Genomic DNA, 22356 nt, shown 5'->3' with positions numbered 1-22356 from the left:
GCTACACAAAGGTTTGGAGAAGGCAAAATATACCTCCCAAGTAACAAAAGAAGAGCTGACTCCCTGTGACTGGAGTAGCCATCCAGGATAGGAAAAAAATCTCAGTCATTTGGGACTCAAATCAGAAACTGTCTGTCCCATTTTCCTCATTTTGTTCATCAGGGATTCTAGGGCCAGGCCTGTATCTTCTGTCACAACTTCTCCATTTTGCATAAAATAACTGACTGACAATTAGAGGTGAAAAAGCTTTCCAAAAATGCATTAAATATGCTTGTAGCTACAGAATCACTCCTGGTCTGTCTCTGACTTTGGAAATATCAAAATGCATTAAATTCTTTCTGGTGAACATTTATAAAAAAATCATACCGGTTAAGTTCCTGAACTTCTTTTTGGCTTCTGCTCTTTCTTCGGCATCAAAATACCACACGGTCATGGCATATCTACAAAAGAAAGAAACCTTGCATTTGTTTCCACTTTTGATGTTAAAATAGAGCACTGAAGTTTTATGCTCATGAAGAAAGCAAAAAACAAAACTGGATTAGTAGACTAAAAAAAAAAAATCGGATGAAAATGACACGTCTTTATAGGCAAACACAGACAGCATTTTAGTGTGTATTTTAACAAGTCAGAAATATAGGTGAGAATTTCTGCTGGAGGCACAAAAGAGAGCACAGCCCCTGGTAACAGAGGGCAGGAGTAGCTTCCAGACCTTTGCATGTTTTTCTGTTCTGGGGCGCCTGTAGGCAGCTCGGGGGCTGCCCTGCATCACATCAGCTTTTCACAGCCTGCTGACAGATGGTAGTCCCAACAATCCCTATAGTGCTACAAGGGCAAAAGAATAACCCAGCACCTCCCAGCTAAATAGCTATGCCCAGTTTGGAAGATTTCTCCTGTCAATGGTTAAGGGCCTTTTTTTTCATCACACAAGGAAATGTATCATTCAAGCTTGCATCTCCCTATTTAATGAGAGAATTCCCAGTGACTCAAAACCAGAAAATTCACTCAAAATCTGTCTATTTTTTATGCACATGTATTTAAATACGATGGCCATAATTTTGGATACAAATACTGGTAGAAGAGATGCTTTGGGTTTTTTCCTAGCCAAATACCAATACCAAATATGCTACTTACCTGGTTGCATAAGAAGGCTGGACTTCATGTGGATTCCTTCGATCTGACCAAAAAAAAAGTAGTCGGTCAAAAATCGGCTCAACATCTGCTACATAGGACTTTCCTTCTGGGAATATTCGAAGAATCCCACCATGCAGCTGAAAGAAAAGGAAAGACTGCTTTTTGCACATATAAACAGCCACACATTCATGTGAAAAGTGACTTGTTTCTCCCTTCTCAACACCTAACAAATGGGGAATAAACATCTAATGTTGAACATGACAGCTATGTGACAACATTGGAAAACCTTACTGTGTCTCTTGGCCACTTTGATTTTCCCAAACAGTTTGTAATGCTTCGGCATAAGCTTCTGTCTAAAGTAAATGAACCAAGATAAAGGCAACACCAGCCCCACAGCAAACACTGGGAAACTTCTGAGCTTCCAGTCACATCTCTAGAACCAGTGAATACCACAGAGCTGCTCCACCTGACCAGTCTGAGATCAGGCTACAACAACTGTTAGATGCTGCTTATGCTATTCCAGAACCTGCATCTGATCATTTAGGAATTAACTTTTACACCTTGGGAAGAGTGAAGTCTGTTCTATTTTTAGATTTGTAAAACTTCTCAAATATAACTCCCAGTCACTATTTTCCCTAATTATAACACAGCCTGGTTTCTCTACCATATAATTTCTGTCTTTCCATGTGCCACAAGTTTCAGGGAAAAGGTCTTGCGATCTGCACACATTCTAGAAATTTTAAAAGATGAAGGTGAAGCCTGCCTCCTCCTGCTGCTGTTAGAGGGTTCTTTGGAGACTTTTATGCTGCACCGTAGAATGCAGGGAAGATGCTGCCAATGCACCACTGACCTGACGTGGTACCTCCATGCCACATGCAGACCTCAGTGAGAAGCTATCAGGTCAGGTTTAAAGCCACGTGGTTGCTTTCAAAGCCCAGCATGAGTATACTCTTATATTGCATCTCCTTCAGCACACGCTTACATAAAATCACCATCACATCTACATAATAAACTCTATCAGTGTCCTGGATTTCAGTTAGCTTTTCTTAGTGCTCACTTGGGTGCCTCCTCACTATTTGGATAAAGGTGCAATGCACAAAATAAATTGGATATTTGCATTTCCTCCCACACCTCCTCCTTCATTTAATTACATTGAGATGTTTCACCATCATACTCTCTGTAAAGGGAGTGCTTTTCTGCAACACTGCATTTTTCAATGGCATTGCCTCTATATCTGAACTCACTTATGGGGGTTCATAGTATTTACATGTGCTTAAAGAGCATATTGGCCTAGAAAGAGGTGAGAGAAGCAAAAAACACTGGACAATTTTCAATAGATAACCCCTGTGAATGGTTTGTGCTGCATTACAACAACAGACTTACAAAGAGACATCCTGGAATTTCACAAACCCTTCTTTTGTTTCTAATTTAAAGGTATGGCATATTCAAGGCTGACTTAACTGCCTTATAGTAATATAGGCAGAAACAAGAGCTCCATCCTGTCAAGAGACCCAGTGGTGGAATCAAGCCATGTGTTTGCTCCCCTTACTAAGCCCCATTGGTTCCTAAATAAGAAAAGGGAACTGCCTGAATATCTTCTGTAGGTTAGCCTGAAGTATCAAGAATGATAAAGTCACAAATTCGGGCTGTCATTTTACTCTGCTCCCAGAATCCACTTACTCTGTAGTGAATTGATTTTCTTTTTCTGCTGTTTCCTCTAAACAAAGTGTTAAGAGCATGCAGCCTAGTGCTTATAGCTTTATTCTACAGCAACAAAACAGTATGTGTGTAGGATGGGAGAGAGGATGATAAGGAAACAGTTCAGATTCTTTCTTCCAGAGGATTGCCAAAAACATCCAGAAAAAAAAAAAAAGAAGAGATGTAGAATGGACCAGCAGTTCAGAAGTTCATCAGAGTTCACAGAAACAACAGACAACTCCAAAGCTATGTTTCCAAAGCAGTTTTTCCACTCTGTTTAACCCCATGGCTTACTCACCTTGGAGTCCCAATTCTTATTCAGATAATAAATACAGGTGATGCAGCGCCCGTCACCGTTTGGATTGTCCACATGACGAACATACCCAGTTCCATTTCCAGGATAGCAAGCAACCATAGCCTGAAAGATACAGATTGTAAAATAATTAATTCTACAAGATGCCTACCTTCAGTTTTAATTTGCTAAACATCCTCCCACCACCAGTTTGGCTCAGTATTTTTCAGATGATCAATCCAAAATGTAAAGCAGATACCACCTGAAGGTATCTTTGCACAAGCTTTTTTCACAGGACAGGTCAGCCAGTGCGAAATTCCAAACTGGAAAATAAATACCCTTCATAATTCACTATATATATACTAAAATAAAAGGAAAAAAAATGATTAAACTAAGGCACTAGTATGTATGGTACAAGCTTGTTGTCATTTACAAGCTACGTGACTTTGAGGCAGTTTCAGTTGAAATTTGCTTGGGTTTCTACAGATAAGCAGTCATTGCAAAACTGATTTTCCAGTCATAATGAAAGTAGAAAGCAATCCCAATGTCATGCTTTACTACCACCATCCTCCACTAATCATTTCTTCCAGTCGTTGTCATATACACCCCTATGTCCCACTCAAAGTGAGGGTCCCCAGGAGGTATGGGTATAAGTCCATAGAGCAAAGTCTGCAAAAACCCCTTTGTGCTGTGTTTGCACAGGGCAGTGCATGTTTGCTTTCATGGACTGAGCCACAGAACTAACCAAACAGCCTTCAGCGCATACTTCTCTCTTTGATCATCTTCAGACTTGCTGATATAATCGCTTAATTCACGGTTTAAATTTCACCTTGAATGACGAGATAAGCCTAACATGAATTACTCCAAACCACATGACAATCAACAGGTCTTAAAAGTTTTTTTACAGAAAAAACATATTAAACTTAGTTGACATGATTCGCAGCCTAAGCAGAATGCAGGGAAGAGCAGGTGTGACTGCTGGTAGGGTACTAGATCTTTGTCTCAGTCACTCTTCACTACTGGGGCTACTTAGTAGCGATACCAATCACCACTAAAGCTGTTGCAATAGAAGTCTTGTTCCCACTCCTCTGACATCTCCAGATTGCTTGCCAGTATTACCAGCAAGAGTGATGGGAAATGATGGACTAAATTCAGCTGGAAAACTGCAGATAGTGCTCAGATGTGGTTTCTGCGAAGATGAGGAGAGAGCAATAATCACTCCTCAGTCTATATGCTGTGCTCCCATAACTAAGTTGTGCAGGAAGCGCACCATAGGCTCATGTTCAGTTCACTGTCCACCAGGATGACCTGAGGGTTCTCAGGCTCCCCTGGGGAGCAGAGCTGCTGGCAGCCCCCAGCCTGTACTTCTGCAAGGGGCTCTTCCTTCCCAGGGCAGGAGTGGGATTTGCCCATGTTTAACTTCATACAGTTCCTGTTGGCCTGTTTTCCCAGTCACTCTGGGCTCCTTCTGGTGGCAGCCTTGCCCTCACAGGAATCAACTGGTCCCCCTCAGTTTGGTGTCTTCTGCACAGCTGCAGAGAGTGTACTCTGCCATCTGCTTCAGGCTACTGATAAATAAAGGTGTTTAACACGACAGGTCCCATGACAGCTCCCTGTGGTGCTCCATTTGGTAGCAGCCTCCAGGTATAGTATGTCTGATTGACCACAACCCTCCAAGTCCAACCATCCAATCAGTCTTTTACTCATCTAGTTTTCCATCCATTCAAACCATAAAATCCTAACTTCGGATATAACAGTATCTGAAATGCCTGCCCCACAGAATGAGGATATGATTGTGCATTATTTGTATGACCTGCCTCAATGATCTGACACACAGAGTAGATAATGTAATTAATTGGAGATTGACAGTATAGCCTTTACTAAGAGCAATTGAAATTTTTATCTAGGAACCTCAGAAGTCTTGTTTTTTTATTCCAACCACACGCCAAAGCCATGCTGTTCTCATGGGAAATGACCAGGTACAGTATAGCACATGCTGGTTTAACCACCAAGGAAATTTTCCTGTGCCAACGAACACCAGCACAGAAGCTACTGCCAGCCAGCGCAGTGGATCCCTTGAACCCTCTGCTACCAAGACCAAAATCTATCCACAGGAGTCAGCCATGTATGAATTAACTCTGCTCCTCACAGCAAGCACCAGAACAGTACCTGCAGGCAGCAGTAAGTCATCAGGGCCCACTCTCCACACCTCAGGCCAGAGACTAGTGGCCTGCAGGGTCAGGAGATTATGCTAAACAGAAGCAAGTACTTTTAATTCCACGTACAATCATCACACCTGGCAGTTAGGTAGATGCGTTTCTGTAGATCCTGTCTGCTCTGCTGTCATTCTGCTATTACAAATGGCTCCAGAGCTGCTCTACATTTCACTGTCAGCCTGGTAATAGCAGTAAGGGCCAGCCTACAGCATAGTGCTTGAAACAAGTTTGCTAAGGGTGTAAGTCTGGTGGAAACCACAAGTCAGCTGTATCTGCAATGTAAAAATGGTCTGAGGGAGCTGTGCCCTCACTGGTGAGGATAACCCACCACATGCATCCCCCCCCATCCAGGTTGCTAGCACAGCACCTCATGCAGGTGCACCTTCACCCATCCCACGTGCAGTGAGCTGCATTAAGTCTAACAGTTAAAATAGTAACCTTTTGCAAAATGGGATCCTCATACACTGGGAAACATGACCCTGGTGCCCCTGAAGCCACTCCATCACTCCCCTCCTCAACTGAGCAGGGGAAAGAAAACGTACCAAAAGGATCATGGGTTGATAAGGATAGGGAGAGATCACTCACCAGTTACTGTCACAGGCAGAACAGATAAACCTGGAGAAACTAGTTTAATTTATTGGCAATCAAATCAGAGTACGATAATGAAAAATAAAACCAGACCTTAAGATACCTTCCCCCTACCTCTCCCTTCTTCCCAGGCTCAACTTCACTCCCAAGTTCTCTACTTGGCCAGCAGTGGGTCCAACTTGTAGCTGGCTGGCATTGGCTCTGTTGGGGAAGCTTCTGGCAGCTTCTCACAAAACCAACCCTGGTAGCCTCCCAGCTACCAAAACCTTGCCCTGCAAACCCAACATATCCTGAGAGCTGAGAGTGAAAAGGAGAGGGGGCAGCGATTCTGACAGTCGGGCAGGGAGGAGGGCTGTGCTGGGGAGAGGGTGCAGTACAGCTGCTGCCAAGGGCATGGGCACCTACCACACCAGTGAGGCCCAGCTCGGCAGAGCTCTGCCAACCATACCAGAGTGATGATGCATGACAGGAATACAACTTTGTTTTTAAGTCGATGTACAACACAAAATTATGGCAGCCTTAAGTCTCTCTTTGGAGAGTAGATATTACTCCCAAGATTACTGAACTGCCTAGAAATTAATCCAATATTACTACTATTTTTAATGCCACAAAAAAAAAGCTACTGAACAGACTGAAGGGCAGATCCTTAAAGGGATTTAGGTGCTTTATTTACTATGGAAATCTGGGCAAAAGGCCAGAGTTTTTCCCTGGCCTCCCCCACGTAATGTGTTCTCTTAGCAGAACATGTGCTTTGCCTCCAACATTGATGCATAATTTATTTATTTAGAGGTGCATCTTTTGCAACTGAAACACTCAGTCCCTGGAGACTAAGTGGAACAATTCCCACAGAATCCTAAAGCACTGGCCATACTATAGCTTAACTTTCAGAAAGGCAAAAAGAAAAAAGTTTTCTAGTAGCAGCAACAAAAGAAGAAAAGCAGAAGTGAAATATCCTTTTTCCTGGCACAGCGAATATTTGAATGAAATCTTAAACAATGAAGGGAAATCATTCTGGTCCTCCTAGAGACTGTTGAAACGATATCAAGCTTTATCAGAGCACTGGCTGGAGCAGCTCCAGAGCAGATCAAGCTGGCCTCAGCAGGGATTCCAGCTGTTAGCAGTACTTTTGGATTCATTTAAAGCAAACAAGAAACAGGAGATGAGATGCATGACCCAGACTTAATTTAAGTAATTTGTGAACACTGGTATTTGCCAGTTTAGTGCACGGTCTAGCTACAAAAGCCAGAGGCTCGATAACAATAATCAAACCATTTACCAGGTGTGCACGTGGAGTGTTAGTAAAAAATGTTTCCTATACTTTTGTCTATTGTGTCCAGGAGAGCACACTCCGTTTTTGAAAGCACTCCTCCCTTCATTAACCAACTCCAAACCTAAACTAATCAAACTAACTATAGCAGGCAGTAATGAGCAGGAATGTACCTAACTTTCTTCTTCTTTTTCAATACAATCAATTACAATGGCTGCTGGTTGGCTTAACTTCCCAATGTAAGCACTCAGAATATTTCTGCAACACTCCCCTTTTCTAAGTTAAAAAGAAGAGTTTGTCTTACACAACAACTGACTAGTTAAAAACTGATATCCAGATGCATGTCTTTGGAGTCACACATACACACCACCACAGGAAGACCAATGCTCTGGTAGTCTAGTCAATAGTCATAAATTAAACCCTATGAAACTTGGAAAATGAAAAGCAAATCATCAAGACTAAAGTTTGTCCTGTTATTTTCAGGGATGTTAGCTTTCCCAAGAGGGTGCAAATCAACCGCAAGATAAACAAGCAGCAATTACCAGCTTTAATAAGGACCCAGGAATCATCAGTAAATTCCATACTGCACAGAAGCTTGCAAAAATAAGTTATCTATCATTTAGTCTAAGTATTACAGTCAAGTCAGCCAGAGAAATCTGCAAGTCAAACTGCAAGACACTAGCAACGTGAAGGCAGATAAAAAACAACTGTTCCATTGAGAGGATTCCTCCCTGCCTCCCAGTGCTTCTAGCAAGGAGAAAAACAAATTCTCTTAGCTGATGGCCAGGATCATGCTGTGAGACATGATTCACAAAATAATCAGTGCTAGAGCAACCTGATACTTGGAACAAAGCATTTCAGAAAATATCTCAGTTAGAAGATGCTTGTAAGTGGAAAGGAATAGTGCTTAATAGGAAGCAGTGGTGACACCAGGTCAGAAGAAGCTCTGTGTGCCCACTAGCACTAAGCCAGGGCCCTAGTGCACTCCCAGTGCAGACTGTATAGATGGTATTGTAACCCCATACTAATCCTGTATTTTTCTCTCAGAATTAGTATGATCTTTGCAACCAGCAGAGAAAATCCTGACCTTTGTAACTCAATCCTGCCAACACCAACCACCCTTGCAGATTAAGCTAAAGACTCCACAATATGCTTTTCCATTTTCTGTACCAGATTTATATGGTATATTGCTGAACAGCAGCTACTTTTGGTCCCTATTGTAGATCATCTCTGTGTACAGCTTGGACATCAAGCAGTTAAATTCAGAAATTACTTGTAAAGTTAGTTGAAAGGTGCTATACAAGCACAAAACAATGCTGATCTACAATATCACTATGATGGTTGTCTAGAAAACCAAGGTATTAATAAGAATTAACAGTGCTGTAGCCACTGCAGCTTTCACATATATTTTTATTTGGCTGCACACTTCCCAAATTTCAGCCTGAGGTTCTCAGTTCTGAACTTGAGGGCAGACAAAAATCACTTTTGACCAGTCCTCTAGGAAATGAGGACTACCAGAGTTCACTCGATTGTCCTAGCTCTGAATGCATATTGTGCTCAACCTGATTCTAGTTCATAGATATGCACAGTCTTTACATCCAAAAAGGGAAAGGCACCCAGCATGCTCTACATTAAAAGAACATGAGTAGTCTGACACTTCATGATGAAAGACAAGAGATTCTCAACCGAGGCTTGACTGACATACAAACACTATGGGGTGTTTCTTAAGTAATTTCTTACTGCACCAAATTGCACCCAAGCGTTTTCTGCCACATATCTTACAATGGTTAAGTATAAAATATTCATGAACATTATTTAATATTAGTTTGTTTGAATTAATGAAAGTTAAAATACCCAACTGCTACACTGAGGCATGAACTGGGAACACTGATCTAATTTAATACTCTATAGAGATGGGAAGGAACAGAGGGAACAAAGTCATGTTAAAACACCAGAAAATGAGAGACATCAGCTTAGTGTCTGTTGGAAAAGGAATCACCAGTTCCAAAACTCACCTCACTTCAGTCAAGTAACACATGAAATGGGCTTCAGTGATAGTATTGCATGAGAAACTGGTCCCTCATTGCCTCACCATAACTTGCTTATCAATCTTCAATCAAACAGTTACTTTGTAACTGTACAAAAAAAATCCTGTTTCCATGTATAGCATTTTAGCCAGGTGGTCTGGTACTTGCTTTTCCTTGCTTACATGCAAGTTTGATCATCAGATGCAGATATTCCATGAGCTGAAAACTCATCTTTCCCTTTCTATTTTATTTATCTTTTGCATGCACCATTGCAGCTTGCTTGTTGTTTGCAGGTACATAAAAGCACTTTTTAAAAAAAAATTTTTGAGGAACAGCCTGAGGGTGGGAATGACTTTCTCTCATCTGCAGGAAAAACATGTTAAGACACTGGTTTATTTTTGCTTACTAACCAAAAATCCATTATTACTTGATAATATTCTAATTACTGTAAGATGGAAAACTGCTCCTGCTTGTTAAATTTCTTCTAAGAACTAAGGGTAGAAACAAAGAGCTACCCATGAAAGCTCTGTTCATGAATTATCTCCATGCCACACAGCTGTTGATGACTGGCATGTTATCTAGTTGTAGCTCAAGGAGCCCATAATAAGCTTTCAAATCTTATGGAATGTGTCTGTAAGGAAGCCAGATCACAGACTGATGCTGCTCTAAAAATGAGCTCCCTGTTAAATGAATCTATGATGGGGTTTAGGAAGCTTTCCTAATGATTGGCAACAAAATTTAGTTTTTCATGGCCTATTAATATGAAGGACTGTTTCAGCCTGTGACTACATTTTTTTATTTTTCTTAACAGAACACACACTTAGAAATAAATCTGGATGCCCTTCAAGTTCAAGCTGGCTGCCAGAACAGTGCCACTGTGAAATGGGAAGGCAGGAAACAGCCGAGCCTCATGTAGGCAGTGGCCATCTGCAACTGTCAAGAGAATGGGGAGCATTTGCGGACCAGCCTTTGGAGACAGCGGTGGGTTCTGTTGAGCTGTCCCCACTGCTGGCTACTTCATGAGATCCTACAGGATCCTTAAGTCAAAGGGCAGTTCAGGAAACTCTGAAAGGATCTGACCATGGAAGAAGTTCTCCATGCTTCCAAGGAGAGAAATCTGACTTGTGGATTCCTGGGCAAAAGAGTCCCAGACATTCATCTACCACCGTATATTGTCTACACTGCTCACATTTTTTAAAAAGCCAAGTAAACTAACACTGCTTTCAGACCACCACCCAAATTCTCTGTATTCAGCCTCTGGGCACAGCAAGGAGAAAACAGAACACTGAAAGTTAAGGAAACAAATCTGGAACTCCCATACCATCACAACTGCCCTTGCAGTGAGTATCTTTGCCTGTTGTAATAATTAAAAGAATTAACCTCCTTTCTTGTGTGCTTAATTAGTCTACATATGTCTGTGCACAAGTCAATTAACGCTTTCCTTCAGTACTTCAAGTGCTTCCCTCATCTACTGCAAATGCAAAATCAGGTAAGATTTTTATTTGACATCCTCGTCTGACCTAAAATTAGGTTTTGGTCTGTGATGTTACCAGGTCGTTGCGCCTTGCATGCACACAGCAGCAATACTGCTCCAGAAGCGATTAGCGTGCTGTGAAGAGCAGGCATACCATCACGGCAGGACCTAAAATTTAAAAGGCTATTGCCAGTGAATTAGTTCAGTCAAGGATATTCAGATTAAGTCTCCAATTAGCAGCTGTAAACATGCGCAGTGCATCGATGTATCAATAAAGGCTGTTCAGTTTAGAGAGACCGCCCGCCCCTGCGCCTCGGAGCCCTGGCTCGGAGCCAGCGAGATGATGGCTTAACGACAGTGCTACGTGCGGAGCGTGAGGCGATCGGCGATCAAATGCGAACTTTACTCCAGAGTGCACTTCAGAGAGAGGCTGCGGAGGGAAGAGGGGAAACCCACACATGCAGCGAGCACACAGGCGCTCAAGGCACTTCTCGGCTCTCGTTCTTACTGAGCTGTCTCTCCCTCCTGCTGCACACACAGGCACGCACGCTTATCTCCCACACTTTAAAAAAAAAAAAAAAAAAAAACCAAACTGTCTAATTACATTTAGGATTATTTTTGTCTTTTGCTGAAGCCCTCTTTCATCACCCAGCAAACCCTTTCAGTCCTCTCCTCTCCCCAAAGAGACAAACCTGGCCAAGCTGCAGTAATGAGAAAGCATCCCAAGCAATTGATGCAGATGGAGAAAGCATCCCCTGTAATGAGCCCTGGGGGACACCGTGACAAGCACCACCCCTGCAGAAAGGCAAATTCATAAATAAGAACAAGCTCATTAAGGGAATCTGTAAGGACCATCCCTGTATGTTCAGTTTCTCAGCAGGGAATAAAAGCCTGGTAACCAGCACAGACATCCTCTGAGGAACATTTCTCATCTGTGGGCTAGAAAGATAATCTCACAGTTCCTGAAATATTCCAGCCTTTCATTCTTCATCAGCACGTCAGACCTTTTCAGTTCCGCTACTAGTCACCCAGAGGATTACACCCCCCTTTTTTTTTTTTTTTTTTTTTTTTGCAACATTTCAAGAACTGCATATTTTGATGCTCTCGTGGTTGCGCTAATAAAGGTCAGGAAAGACAGCCGCAAAATAGGCAAACTTTTGCTGGTGTTGGAGCTGCCTGAGCTGCCAACATCCTTTTCTTATTATTACCCATTTATTTTTAGCCTGTGGGCCCAGGGCAAGTGAGCAACCCTGCCCACAAGACTTTTATCAGCTCACATTTGGTATGCAGCACCTCAAACACTTCCCACAAGCTCACCGGGGTCAGCCCTGGACATCCTGGCAGGCAGAGGTGATGAGCCACCACCTTGAAGCAGGTGTGCCAAGGGGACGGGAGGCCCCAGCTGCCAAGAACAGTCCTTCCTTGGGGCCACCACCCAGGACACCTCTTGTGACCCCACATAATCCCACCACACCAGAGGCAGCCACACCGGGGGAAATGTTTTCCCTTGTCCCCTTTGGCTCAGTGAAAAATACCCTCCATTGCCAGAGAGGAATGCAGGGTTCAGAGAAGCACCGTCACACTTGGCAGGTACCCCAAATATGCCTCAAGGGTCCTCCCCATCAGAGCCCTCTGGGCTTCTGAGGCTGCTAAGACATTACTGCGCTGCATAAACAGAGAGATCAATGTTCTCAAGTGCTTGTTATCACAGCAGTAACACCAAATTAATGCTAATTGATGAGACCAGTTATCTCCTATGTTAATTTTGGAAGGAAGCCGCCTCATTCACTACCCACACATCTTTTGCTCAGCCATACCTTTATGGAGGACCTTGCCTTGATAAGAGCATTCCTGCATAGGATTTCATGTGAATGAATATTTAGGGGTAAAACCCATTAAAATTACCTAGAAAAAATTACCAGAAATAATTTCTACTATGGTTCAATAACATGTAGTCTTTAAGGCTTCGCCTGCACATAAAGTTGTACTGCTCTGTCTACACATGCACTTTACAACAGTGCAATCTCTCAGTTAAGGTGGATAGATGTGTATTCAGTGACACACAATCTTTCTCTGCAGGAAGTGAAACAATATTCAGATTCAAGGCAAATTTGTAATAATGTAACTGTATACCTGTTCTAATGCTAGGCAATAAAATGTATTGGTAAAGAAAACAAATTTTCTTAACACACACACAACAAACTGACTGCCAGCCTTACGTTTGCAGGTCTTCAAGATATTCACAAAAGCTCTCAACTCCTGAACAAGGAAGTCTGTTCCTTAACCCAGCTGTGGACAACATTAGATTCTGGATTTGAACATCGGCTGCTGAATTCCCACTTCCCTTTTTCCACTGGTCAAGTGCCTCCCATGGATTTATGCTGCCACCACCTGACAGAAGAGATCAACCTAAAGTCCAGCTGTGTTGTGGCCACTGACACGGCCTTCAACTCTCCTGCTGGGGCAGTGGCCCTGCACAGAAACATAGCCATGCCTGACAGGTTTCAGCCTGCTCACACCTGCTGCTCTGCTTTGCTGCAGTCCCCCCTGGAGCCTTACCCAGTCATTCCCACCACCAGAACTCACTGAAGCAGCAGCCCTTAGGAGATTTCTCAAGGCCCAGTTCAGGACTGAGTCTTACAGCAATAACATTCTATGGCATCTGAAGTAGTTTTTGCAGGAAGCGCTGCAACTGTTGAGCAAGGGAGGCAGTCTCTCTGGTGTGAGTTCAGGATGTTTCCTGAGGATGCAGAAAGCCTGGAGTGGTCTTTCTGGCTCATTTCCCTTCTTTTTCCTCTTCCTCTCCATAATCTTTCTTCTGGCAGCCAATGTGGCAAGAGCAGTATGTACTCAGAACCACCAAGGCTGAGCCAAGCTGGAGACTGGACAGGGGCTGCTCTCCCAGGATGCCAGCTGGTTGGGCAGCCAGAGGAAGCAGCCCTCATCCCTGTCTCTTTCCTGGGATGGAGATGAGAGATAGTGATTGCATAGGCATGACAGGCTGTGGTAAGAGCAGGGGTAAGAAACCACTTGGTGGAGGTCCTGCAGCTGGCTTTGCTAGAGATATGGGGCACAAATGCATCTCTGTGGTGGGAAACACAGAAGGAAGGCAGGACAGATACTCGAGGGGGAGGCAGAGCTATAGGGTCACATATGCCCACTTAGGTGTGGCGGCCAAGTAGGTATTATGTCTGCCCACAGCTATGGTCACCATTGGCACAACCAGTGCCTTTTCTAACTGCAGCCAAAACATTGCACTAATACAGCTTATAACTAGCAGCAGTAGCTTCTACAGATGGTAAGCAGTGAAACATGCTTTTAACCAAGTGCCAGCAAAGAAAAAAAAAAAATGTATTTGTTTCAGTTGCAGACATCCAAGTGTAAAGAAACAAACAAAAAACCCACGTCAACTACATTTTTACTCTTGCCAAGAAATTATCAGTGCAAATGTGAGACTGCACTGAGCCTTTAGGTCATCAGTTAAACATCAAGTTATGCAGTCAAATATCTTGGTAAAATGCACATCTTTGACACTTCAGTGTTTGACCACCATGAAATGTTGAATTACACCAAATCTGGCAATGAGGAGCAACATTCACAAATCCTCTCACCACTCCTTCATGAAGAGGAAGTCTGTAAAACAGTTAACAAGGCAGTGACCCTTCCTGTTGGCCTGCTTCAGAGACACCATGCACGTGCTCCATACAACAGATGACAGAGGGCAAGTTAATTTACTTAGGTCTAAACATTGGTGAATATTGTAAAGAACAGAGTTATCAACACGTTCTGGGAGACTCTGTCCTGTTTGTGCACATCTACTTATACAACATGGCTTATATGTCTTAACAAACAGCAGGACATGTTACAGCATTTATGGTGAAGCTTCTCCTTTTTCCACTTTTCAGGCCACTTCTACCAGATTTCCTGTGGGAAATCAGAAGGGGAAGGTGCAGTTACACATACAGTCTTCAGCAGCAAGCACAACACCCTAGGACTGTTAACAACCCAGGAACAGGCAAGTTGAGGACTAATTGACAGTTCCCCCTTCCACCACTTCTTTAATATCTTCTCTCTCAAATTCACCTGGTTCCGCTCTACTTTTTCTACCCACGCGGTCCAGTGAGGGGCTGTGCAAGATGCTTTCTTCACTCCCTGGAGTCTCAAGGCAGTCAGGAAGCTCCATGCTGACCTCTACCACCACAAAGCCCACTGTTCTCACACCCCAGGCTTTTCCCATTCACTGTGGCATTCTGCACCACGCACTGCCCATCTCTCTGTATGCATTACTGGAATAACTGCTACTGTTAATGGTATTAAGACAACTTTGCCATAACACAGTCAGTTGCAAAGGTCAAATAAAAATCATAACTATTATTATCATACTATCTATTTCATCAAGTAAGGCTCCTTGCTGCCTCCCAAGATGACCTGCATTTCAAATGTAAGAAAAAAATTTATACAAAGACCATACAATGGCACAAGAAATGCAACTTTTCCTGAAGTTTTCTAAACATATTCTAGCATAGTCTAAGCCAAGCACCAGAAGATGTGTTTCAGGTCCCGTTGATCTGAAAGAGCCTTTAAGAAAAAGTTAAGTGAATTGCTGAACTGGAGCCAAAATTTAAAAAGCATTTGTCTTATCACTTTGTATAAAAAAATTACAGTGCAAGAACACATAAGCAATGATTAATTATATTTTGACTTATAGACAAAAAAATGCAGACATTTATATACATATATCTTGTTTGGATTTTCAGGTCCAGAAAGAAAGCACAAAAACCAGACTACTTATTTTGACCAAAGGATCCACATGAACTATATAGATACAAGACTCAAAATGGTTATCTTTTTTTTGCTAGAAAGTAGGATGCAATTCCCTGATGTTTGGCAAAAGACATGGCTACTCTGCCATTTTCAACTGCAAAGCTTTGGACAAACTGTTCTGTTTCCAGTCAACACAGATAGAGTGCTATGCTGTAGTCCTGTAATTTACACTACTCATTTTTATCTGGGTGGCTAAACACGAACATTTAGTAGGCCTCCATTGAACCTCTACGGTCAGCAAAAATCTCTTGCATTACTTTATTTGTGAAAAATCAGAGGAACAAGAAGGTTGTTTAATCAGCTGCTTTCTACTAAGTGCTTTGCATGTTGGCACTAAGTTTATTCACCTACTAATCTTATCAAAGCACAACGTCAAGAGAAAAATGGCTGTAGGGGAAAAAGCTCCTTTCTGTCACTGAGAGATAGTAGATGCATATGTGTGAGTGATGGAGGGGAAACAGGGCTTACAGCTCTCTCCAAATCACTCACAGGAATGATCACGAGTGGTGTGCTGACGGGATGACATGCCTGTGAATAGTTTAAACAGTGGGAGATAGATGATTTACTTGGCATGAGCCTCCTTCATGATCTTACTTCACTTCAGTGACTGAACAGAGAGACCTTCTTGCTTTTCTGACCAACTCTGTCATCTCTTTTCAAAGCAATACAAGGTCTAAACCAAATTATTATGTAGTGTTGTGAATCAGTGAAAATCGTCTGTCAAGCCCCACCAAGTTCTGTACCACTGCATCAATTATTCACCCTGGAGCCCACCACAGCAGCCATCGGCCCTAGGCACACGTACCAGAAGCAGTTCCTAAAACACCTCTTCCCCAGAGCTCCTCTACTAATAAACCTTACCAATAAAGCCTTTTCACAGAAGCTGAGGGAGACATGTTGCTGGCAGCTTTCTAACAATGTTGTTTCAGTCTTCAGCTTTGTGACAGAAGGATTACAGTCATGACAAATCCAACCCAGGGCTTTAAATTCCCTCAAGCCGGTATGCACACATCCTCCTTCTCCACAGATCTAAAACCAGTAACACTTAACTCCTAGGCTTCCCTTCCTGACCTCCTCACTCTCTCAAGCCATCCACTGCAAGATGGATGAGTGCTATGGGGCTTGCTGGTGCCAAGGGACCACTTGCCCCTGGCCTGTTACACAACGGGAAAAGTCAATCGAATTGCAAGGGGAGGAGGAAAAAGTGAATACCTCAAAGAAAAAAGTACCTTGTCTTAGTAAGAGTCATCTTGAAACATTTGATAGAAGTATTGATCTCTTCCAAGTATATCAAGTTTGTTCAGCAAACATCAAAATTCATCTAATTAAATGGATCATTGAGGTTTTATCTTCTCCCTCTCTTATCCCTTCCACACACCTATGGGAAGGACTTGAAGTACTGTTGAACACCACCACCACCACCTCAAGAAAAAAACTGTAAAAAAAAAAAATCTGTGCAATATAGAAGATGATAGAGAAAATACTTCCATGTAATAAATCACACAAATTTCTCAGGAAGCAACATGCAGAATAAGTCCGTATTACATTGAACCACCATCCAGATAAACTTGGAAGTCAAAGAAAGAAGAGTTTACTATGAAATCAAATAAAGACACTGGGATTAACACAGCTAGAATCCTTAATGCAAAGAAACAAGCCACTTTTACTGTGTACCTCCTGCACTGCATTAGTGTTATGAGAGTCAATGTCCATTTTAACATATACTGCTATTAGCAATGAACTGTATCTAATGGACTGAATTATTCATTAACAATTCCCTTGGGAAAAGGCATACAAATATTAATAGCAAGGATCATTAGGGAGAAATTCTTCACAGAAAGGGTGATTAGATATTGGAATGGGCTGCCCAGGGAGGTGGTGGAGTCACCATCCCTGGAGGTGACTGGATGTGGCACTCAGTGCCATGGTCTAGTTGACATGGTGGTGTTCGGTCATAGCGTGGACTCAGTGATCTCAGAGGTCTTTTCCAACCCAGTTGATTCTGTGGCCAGCTCTCCTCCCTCCCAAAATACAAGTTCAGCAGGACAGGGCACTGAACTCTGAATCTTGTCATTTCCCCAGTGCTTTCCCAAGGATACTGCACCTTGCAATGCAGCACACACACCCCCAGGAGTCCAAAGGACAAACACTCCCCATACACAGAGGCCTTAATGCCACCTATATTACAGTTACACCAGCATTCAGGGAGCAATGAGTCCTCATATAAAAGCAAACTGAGAGGCACATACTTATTTAGGGCTTGCAAGTGATCAGGCTATTGGCCAGCACACCATAAGGCAACCTCTGCAACTCCCTGGCTTTAAGACCTGATATGGTACCAGCAAGGACTGCTACCAGAGCAGGCATGGCAATGAATAAGGAGTTGCTGCAGAAAATGCATGACCAGTATAGGAGAGATTGTGAAAAACTTCACTGCTTTGCCACCACTGTGTAACACCAGAGTCTAGCAAGACTCACGAAGAACTGCTGGACTGTGAAACTACAGAAAACAAAAAAAAAAAAAAAAAAATTGCCCTGATGTCACTAACACATGCACAAACTCAGGATAAACAGACCATTCATATCTTTACATTGCCTGAGTGCACTGACATTTCCCTTCAGTTATAGGACTGATCACCTTCTGCCTTCCTCTGGGACTGTGGCTGTAAAGCACATGGACAGGCTCCTGTTGTGATATACACAGTGTGATAAAGGTCACTGGGTGGATACAGACTTCTCCTCTGGCAAGAGCAGGAAAGGAGGACCAAGAGAAGCCACCTGACTGCCAAAGGCTCTGGTGTAACACACACTGAAGGCAGCATGTTTTTGCCACTGCCTACCATGAAATAAGTTTGCCAGTGCGCTAGTCACACTTTTAAGAGTGACGATATATAACAGGTACTGAATTCAAGCTGCTTGCAACTTCAACACCTGAGTATTAATTCAAACACCATTCCCTAGAGGCTTCCCATGCTTCTGAACCCACTTACAGATATGTGCATCACTGTCTGCAAAATATTGATCCATTTCTCCAATACCCTGTCCCTGCTGAAAGAAGAATTAATCCAAAAGATTCTCCAAGTGCCTCTTTCAGAGAAGTAGTTATTTTGAAAGTTTCAAAAGTCATTGAGAATAATTTGATGAAGAACAAAAACAAGTGTTAATATGCCCAAGTTTATACTCATCTGATTGTCAAGTAAAAATTATACATTCCTGTGTATAATTAACCAGGCTAACTAATCTTGCTTGACAAACACAGATATAAACATCAGCTTTGACACTGAGCCAAAGCAACCACACTAGGATCTGTGCCAATGCTGAATTCTTCAGTCTCATATCATAAAACTTTTTTTTGTTGTTGTATTTACAGTTCCAGTGGCTCTGGACTCTGCCGGCAGCTGGCCAGAAGAACAGATTTGAACTTATACATTATGCCAGAACATGTGCATTTGATTAGAAGAAATTATGCATATTTCTTCTGGATGGTGGTATTCAACAGACCTCCCATTGTAAACTAATTGCAAGGCATGTTGCTACCCAAGTATCAAAAATACTTTGTAACATACAGTAAACCAGTATATCTCAAGAGGAAGTATTGCTCCTCAGCCTACTATAGCTATGGTTTTGTGTGATCCCATGCTTCAAGTCTGTGCCTCAAGTCAGAAAATTCAGCATTTCACTGTGTTTTAATTGCAAAGGATAGAATTTGAATGTTATAGAACAGCACTTTTCTTTCTTCATATATAAGTGCAAAAACACCTTACCTCATTACCTGAGTTATGAAGGACTTTGTAAAACTACTCCTGTGACAGCTCATCCATTTCTTCAATCCTCAGGAACAGAAATCTTGGTAACAACCTGCTAGGCAGACCATGCTTCAAAACCTACCTAGGAACACCCCATCATGTGATAGGCAGAAGAACCCAATCTGGTTTCCAGCAAACACTCACTAGCTATGAACTGTCACCACAAAAGACCTACTTCTCCTGTGACCATCAGAGAGGGTCTACCGGGGTGGGATGAGCAGGGTGGTGCTGTGGCAACAAGCAGAGGAAGCAAGTTTTTGAGAAGGTTCACATCCCACAGGGACTTCTAAATTAACTAATCTCACATTGAAAACACTTTCTTTTTTTTTTTCACTTCAGGCCATATACTTGACACTGAACGCAAGCAGTTCTGTTCTGAGCTGAAAACATCAGTCACGAGCTTCCTTCAACACAGAGCAGCTCTTAAGATTATATATTCTTGCTTTATTTTCTAACCAGCAGGACTCACTGGGGTCCAGCAGGTGCAAGATGAGCTCAAAGTCCCCAGTGGGAGCCTTGACATGGATTTCAGCCCTTGGTGGTACCCAAGATGGTATTTGTGACTCAGATCAGGACATGCTGCTGTCATGATGAGGTGCAGAGTCCACTCAGAGTGCAGCCACACCAGTTCAAAGTACCTTCCACCCCTCGCCGTGAGGACCAACGCAGCCACTGGCAGCAGGTCAAGTGCTGACTCAGCTGAGGTAGCCCAGGGCAGCAGGCACTGACGGCATTGCTCTGGGACCCTGCCCAGCCACAGGGAGAGCTGCCCTTCTCCAGCAGAGGCAAAATGAGAAGAGGGGAATACCACAGCCTCTTAGCAGCAGATGAGTTACCCAGACACCCCATTGCAAACACAACTTTTACCTTTCAACACAACTTTTACATTTCCACACACCAGCCAGCCAACCTGGTTCCTGCCATACTCTGTACCCTGCCTCCTCACATCAGGGACTTCCAAGATCCCCCAGGCTCTGCAGAGTCTTAAAAAAAAAAAACAAACAAACAAACAAACAAAAAAAACCCACTCCAAAGACACTCCACCCACCACCAAAACATTTCTCAGGTCTTGAAGGAGAAATTTCCAAAATGGGGTTTCCCCTCCGGAATGCTTTCTTGCCTTAAAAAAAGTTACTGCTTTTACTTATTTATAGTCCAGTGTTTTTCTACAGGGCCCCCCCTCAAGGCCCTGCAAATGCCAGTTAACCCCAAGAAGGAACTTTGGGACCTGAGGAGTCAGAAGTTGCAGCACATCACCCTTTCACCTGCAGTCCTTGGAGCATGATCCAGAGGGCACTCTGGGTGACTGGCCTCACAGACCAAGCTGCAGCTTTGCTTCGGACCCAGCAGCTTTTCTCCACCAAGTAAAGTTCCAGCAGAGTAGTGACAGGTCCTCTAAAACAGAGTGACTTCTGTCCTCAGGTCAGAACATCTCTCTGCACAAGGACATCAATCTTCTCACTCTGAGGAGAGAACTGAACTTTGGTCAATTATGCCTCAGTGATGCCCTTAGCCGTTTACCTACTAGAAAAGGGGAACCATTGTATTATCTTACTAGAAAATGGAGAGTAGTTGAGGAAAATGCAAAAGCCAACACGCAGTGCATTGGGTCCGACAGCCTTTAACTATGTTTCTATCATTTAACCAGCTAGTGTTTTAAAATATAACTTGCACCAAAGATAGATTTGTATCACTGGTCTGCAAAGACAAAAGGTTACATTTCATGATCAGCCCTCAAAACGCAACCAGCAGCTCCTCTGAATATACAGTACCCTTGAAAACTTTACTTCTGTCCATTCTCTTTGATGCAATCTTAACTGTCATGAACTGCTCTAGAAATTAATTTGGAAACATCACAATCCTAACTGACTTGTTTCTCTCATTTAGCTATAAGGAAAATTTCCTTTATTGGACAAAAGTTGTTCATGTCTTCTTATGTTTGTGTAGCTACAAAAATATGAAGCACTTCACACTAAACTGACATAATCTGACATAATTTACTAAGCAAATCTCTCCCCCTCTTCCAACACTTAGACTGAAAATTAAAGTCATACTACTTATTTAAAAGTATAAACCTTTAAATAATGATGGGCTGATATCTATATACCAAAACAACAAATTACAACAGCACACATCCCACAAAGAAGTTCTGGTCCAGTTGCCCATGAACACCCCACATCCCTACAAATGTTAAGCTGTGAAAGTTTTGTGGGCATTTACATGTTTAATCTGTCAGATAAAATAAAAATATGCTGAATTTAAATTTAGGATTTGTGTGTATGCATTCATAAGACTTCAGACGATAAGCAGAACAGAAAGGTTGAATGGTGGAAGAGAAATGTCTTAAACCGACATGGGAACGTGCAAGTACTGTAGTAGTCAGTTGTTAGTCACAGGAATAACCTTCCTGCTGAAGGCATTCCACATCTCAGTTACAGACAGCAGTTGCTATTCCAGGGCCTCACATATCCATGGTACTTATTATTGTAACAAGGGGACTGGTTACTATTAACAACTGATGAAAATTTCTCTGCATTTAGTTTTACAAATGATATTGAGTCCCTTTCAGTCCTGGACTGTTGTTTAGCACTTCCATGGGCTGTTTGGAGTCTGACAACTTTCACATTAAAGCACAAGAGCCAGAAGTCTCTCTTTACAGCAAGTAGCTTGGTGTCTATTTGTAAAACATGTTCTGTCCTGTTTTTTATTACCATTTGTACAAAAATTACTTCAAAAACACCACAATTCTGTTTTAAAATCATCTCTACAACCCAAAGTCACTCCCCAAAAGACCCTTCTTCCCAGCCAGTGCCAACAGCCTTCATTCAACCAGCTGATTTGTTTTCCAAATACCTTGTAAAAAGGCTGAACAGCCTCCTTTCACTCCAATTCAACTTTTAAGTAACCCCCCTCAATATCCACCCCTACACACGCCCTCTTAGCCATAAATGCACTTTCAGCAGTAAACAGGTAAACAGAAGTCACCTACAGAAAGGATGAGGATGACCTTAAAGGTGTGCCAAAGCAGGATGG

General features: G+C 42.6%; 1 protein-coding gene across 1 annotated transcript in view; it reads right to left on the bottom strand.

The window, feature by feature from the left end:
- The window catches only part of EGLN3 (egl-9 family hypoxia inducible factor 3), a 29014-nt gene that overhangs the window by 4511 nt on the left and 2147 nt on the right, over positions 1–22356 (bottom strand). The window contains exons 2-4 of the mRNA XM_039552640.1: positions 3128–3247; positions 1132–1268; positions 367–440 (exon numbers count right to left, since the gene is read on the bottom strand). Of these exons, the coding sequence (XP_039408574.1) occupies positions 367–440; positions 1132–1268; positions 3128–3247 (331 nt within the window). The remainder of the gene's footprint in view (positions 1–366; positions 441–1131; positions 1269–3127; positions 3248–22356) is intronic.

The sequence above is a fragment of the Corvus cornix genome, chromosome 5 (assembly GCF_000738735.6).
Source record: "Corvus cornix cornix isolate S_Up_H32 chromosome 5, ASM73873v5, whole genome shotgun sequence".
Classification (NCBI taxonomy): domain Eukaryota; kingdom Metazoa; phylum Chordata; class Aves; order Passeriformes; family Corvidae; genus Corvus; species Corvus cornix.
This window is presented reverse-complemented; position numbering and strand designations above follow the sequence as displayed.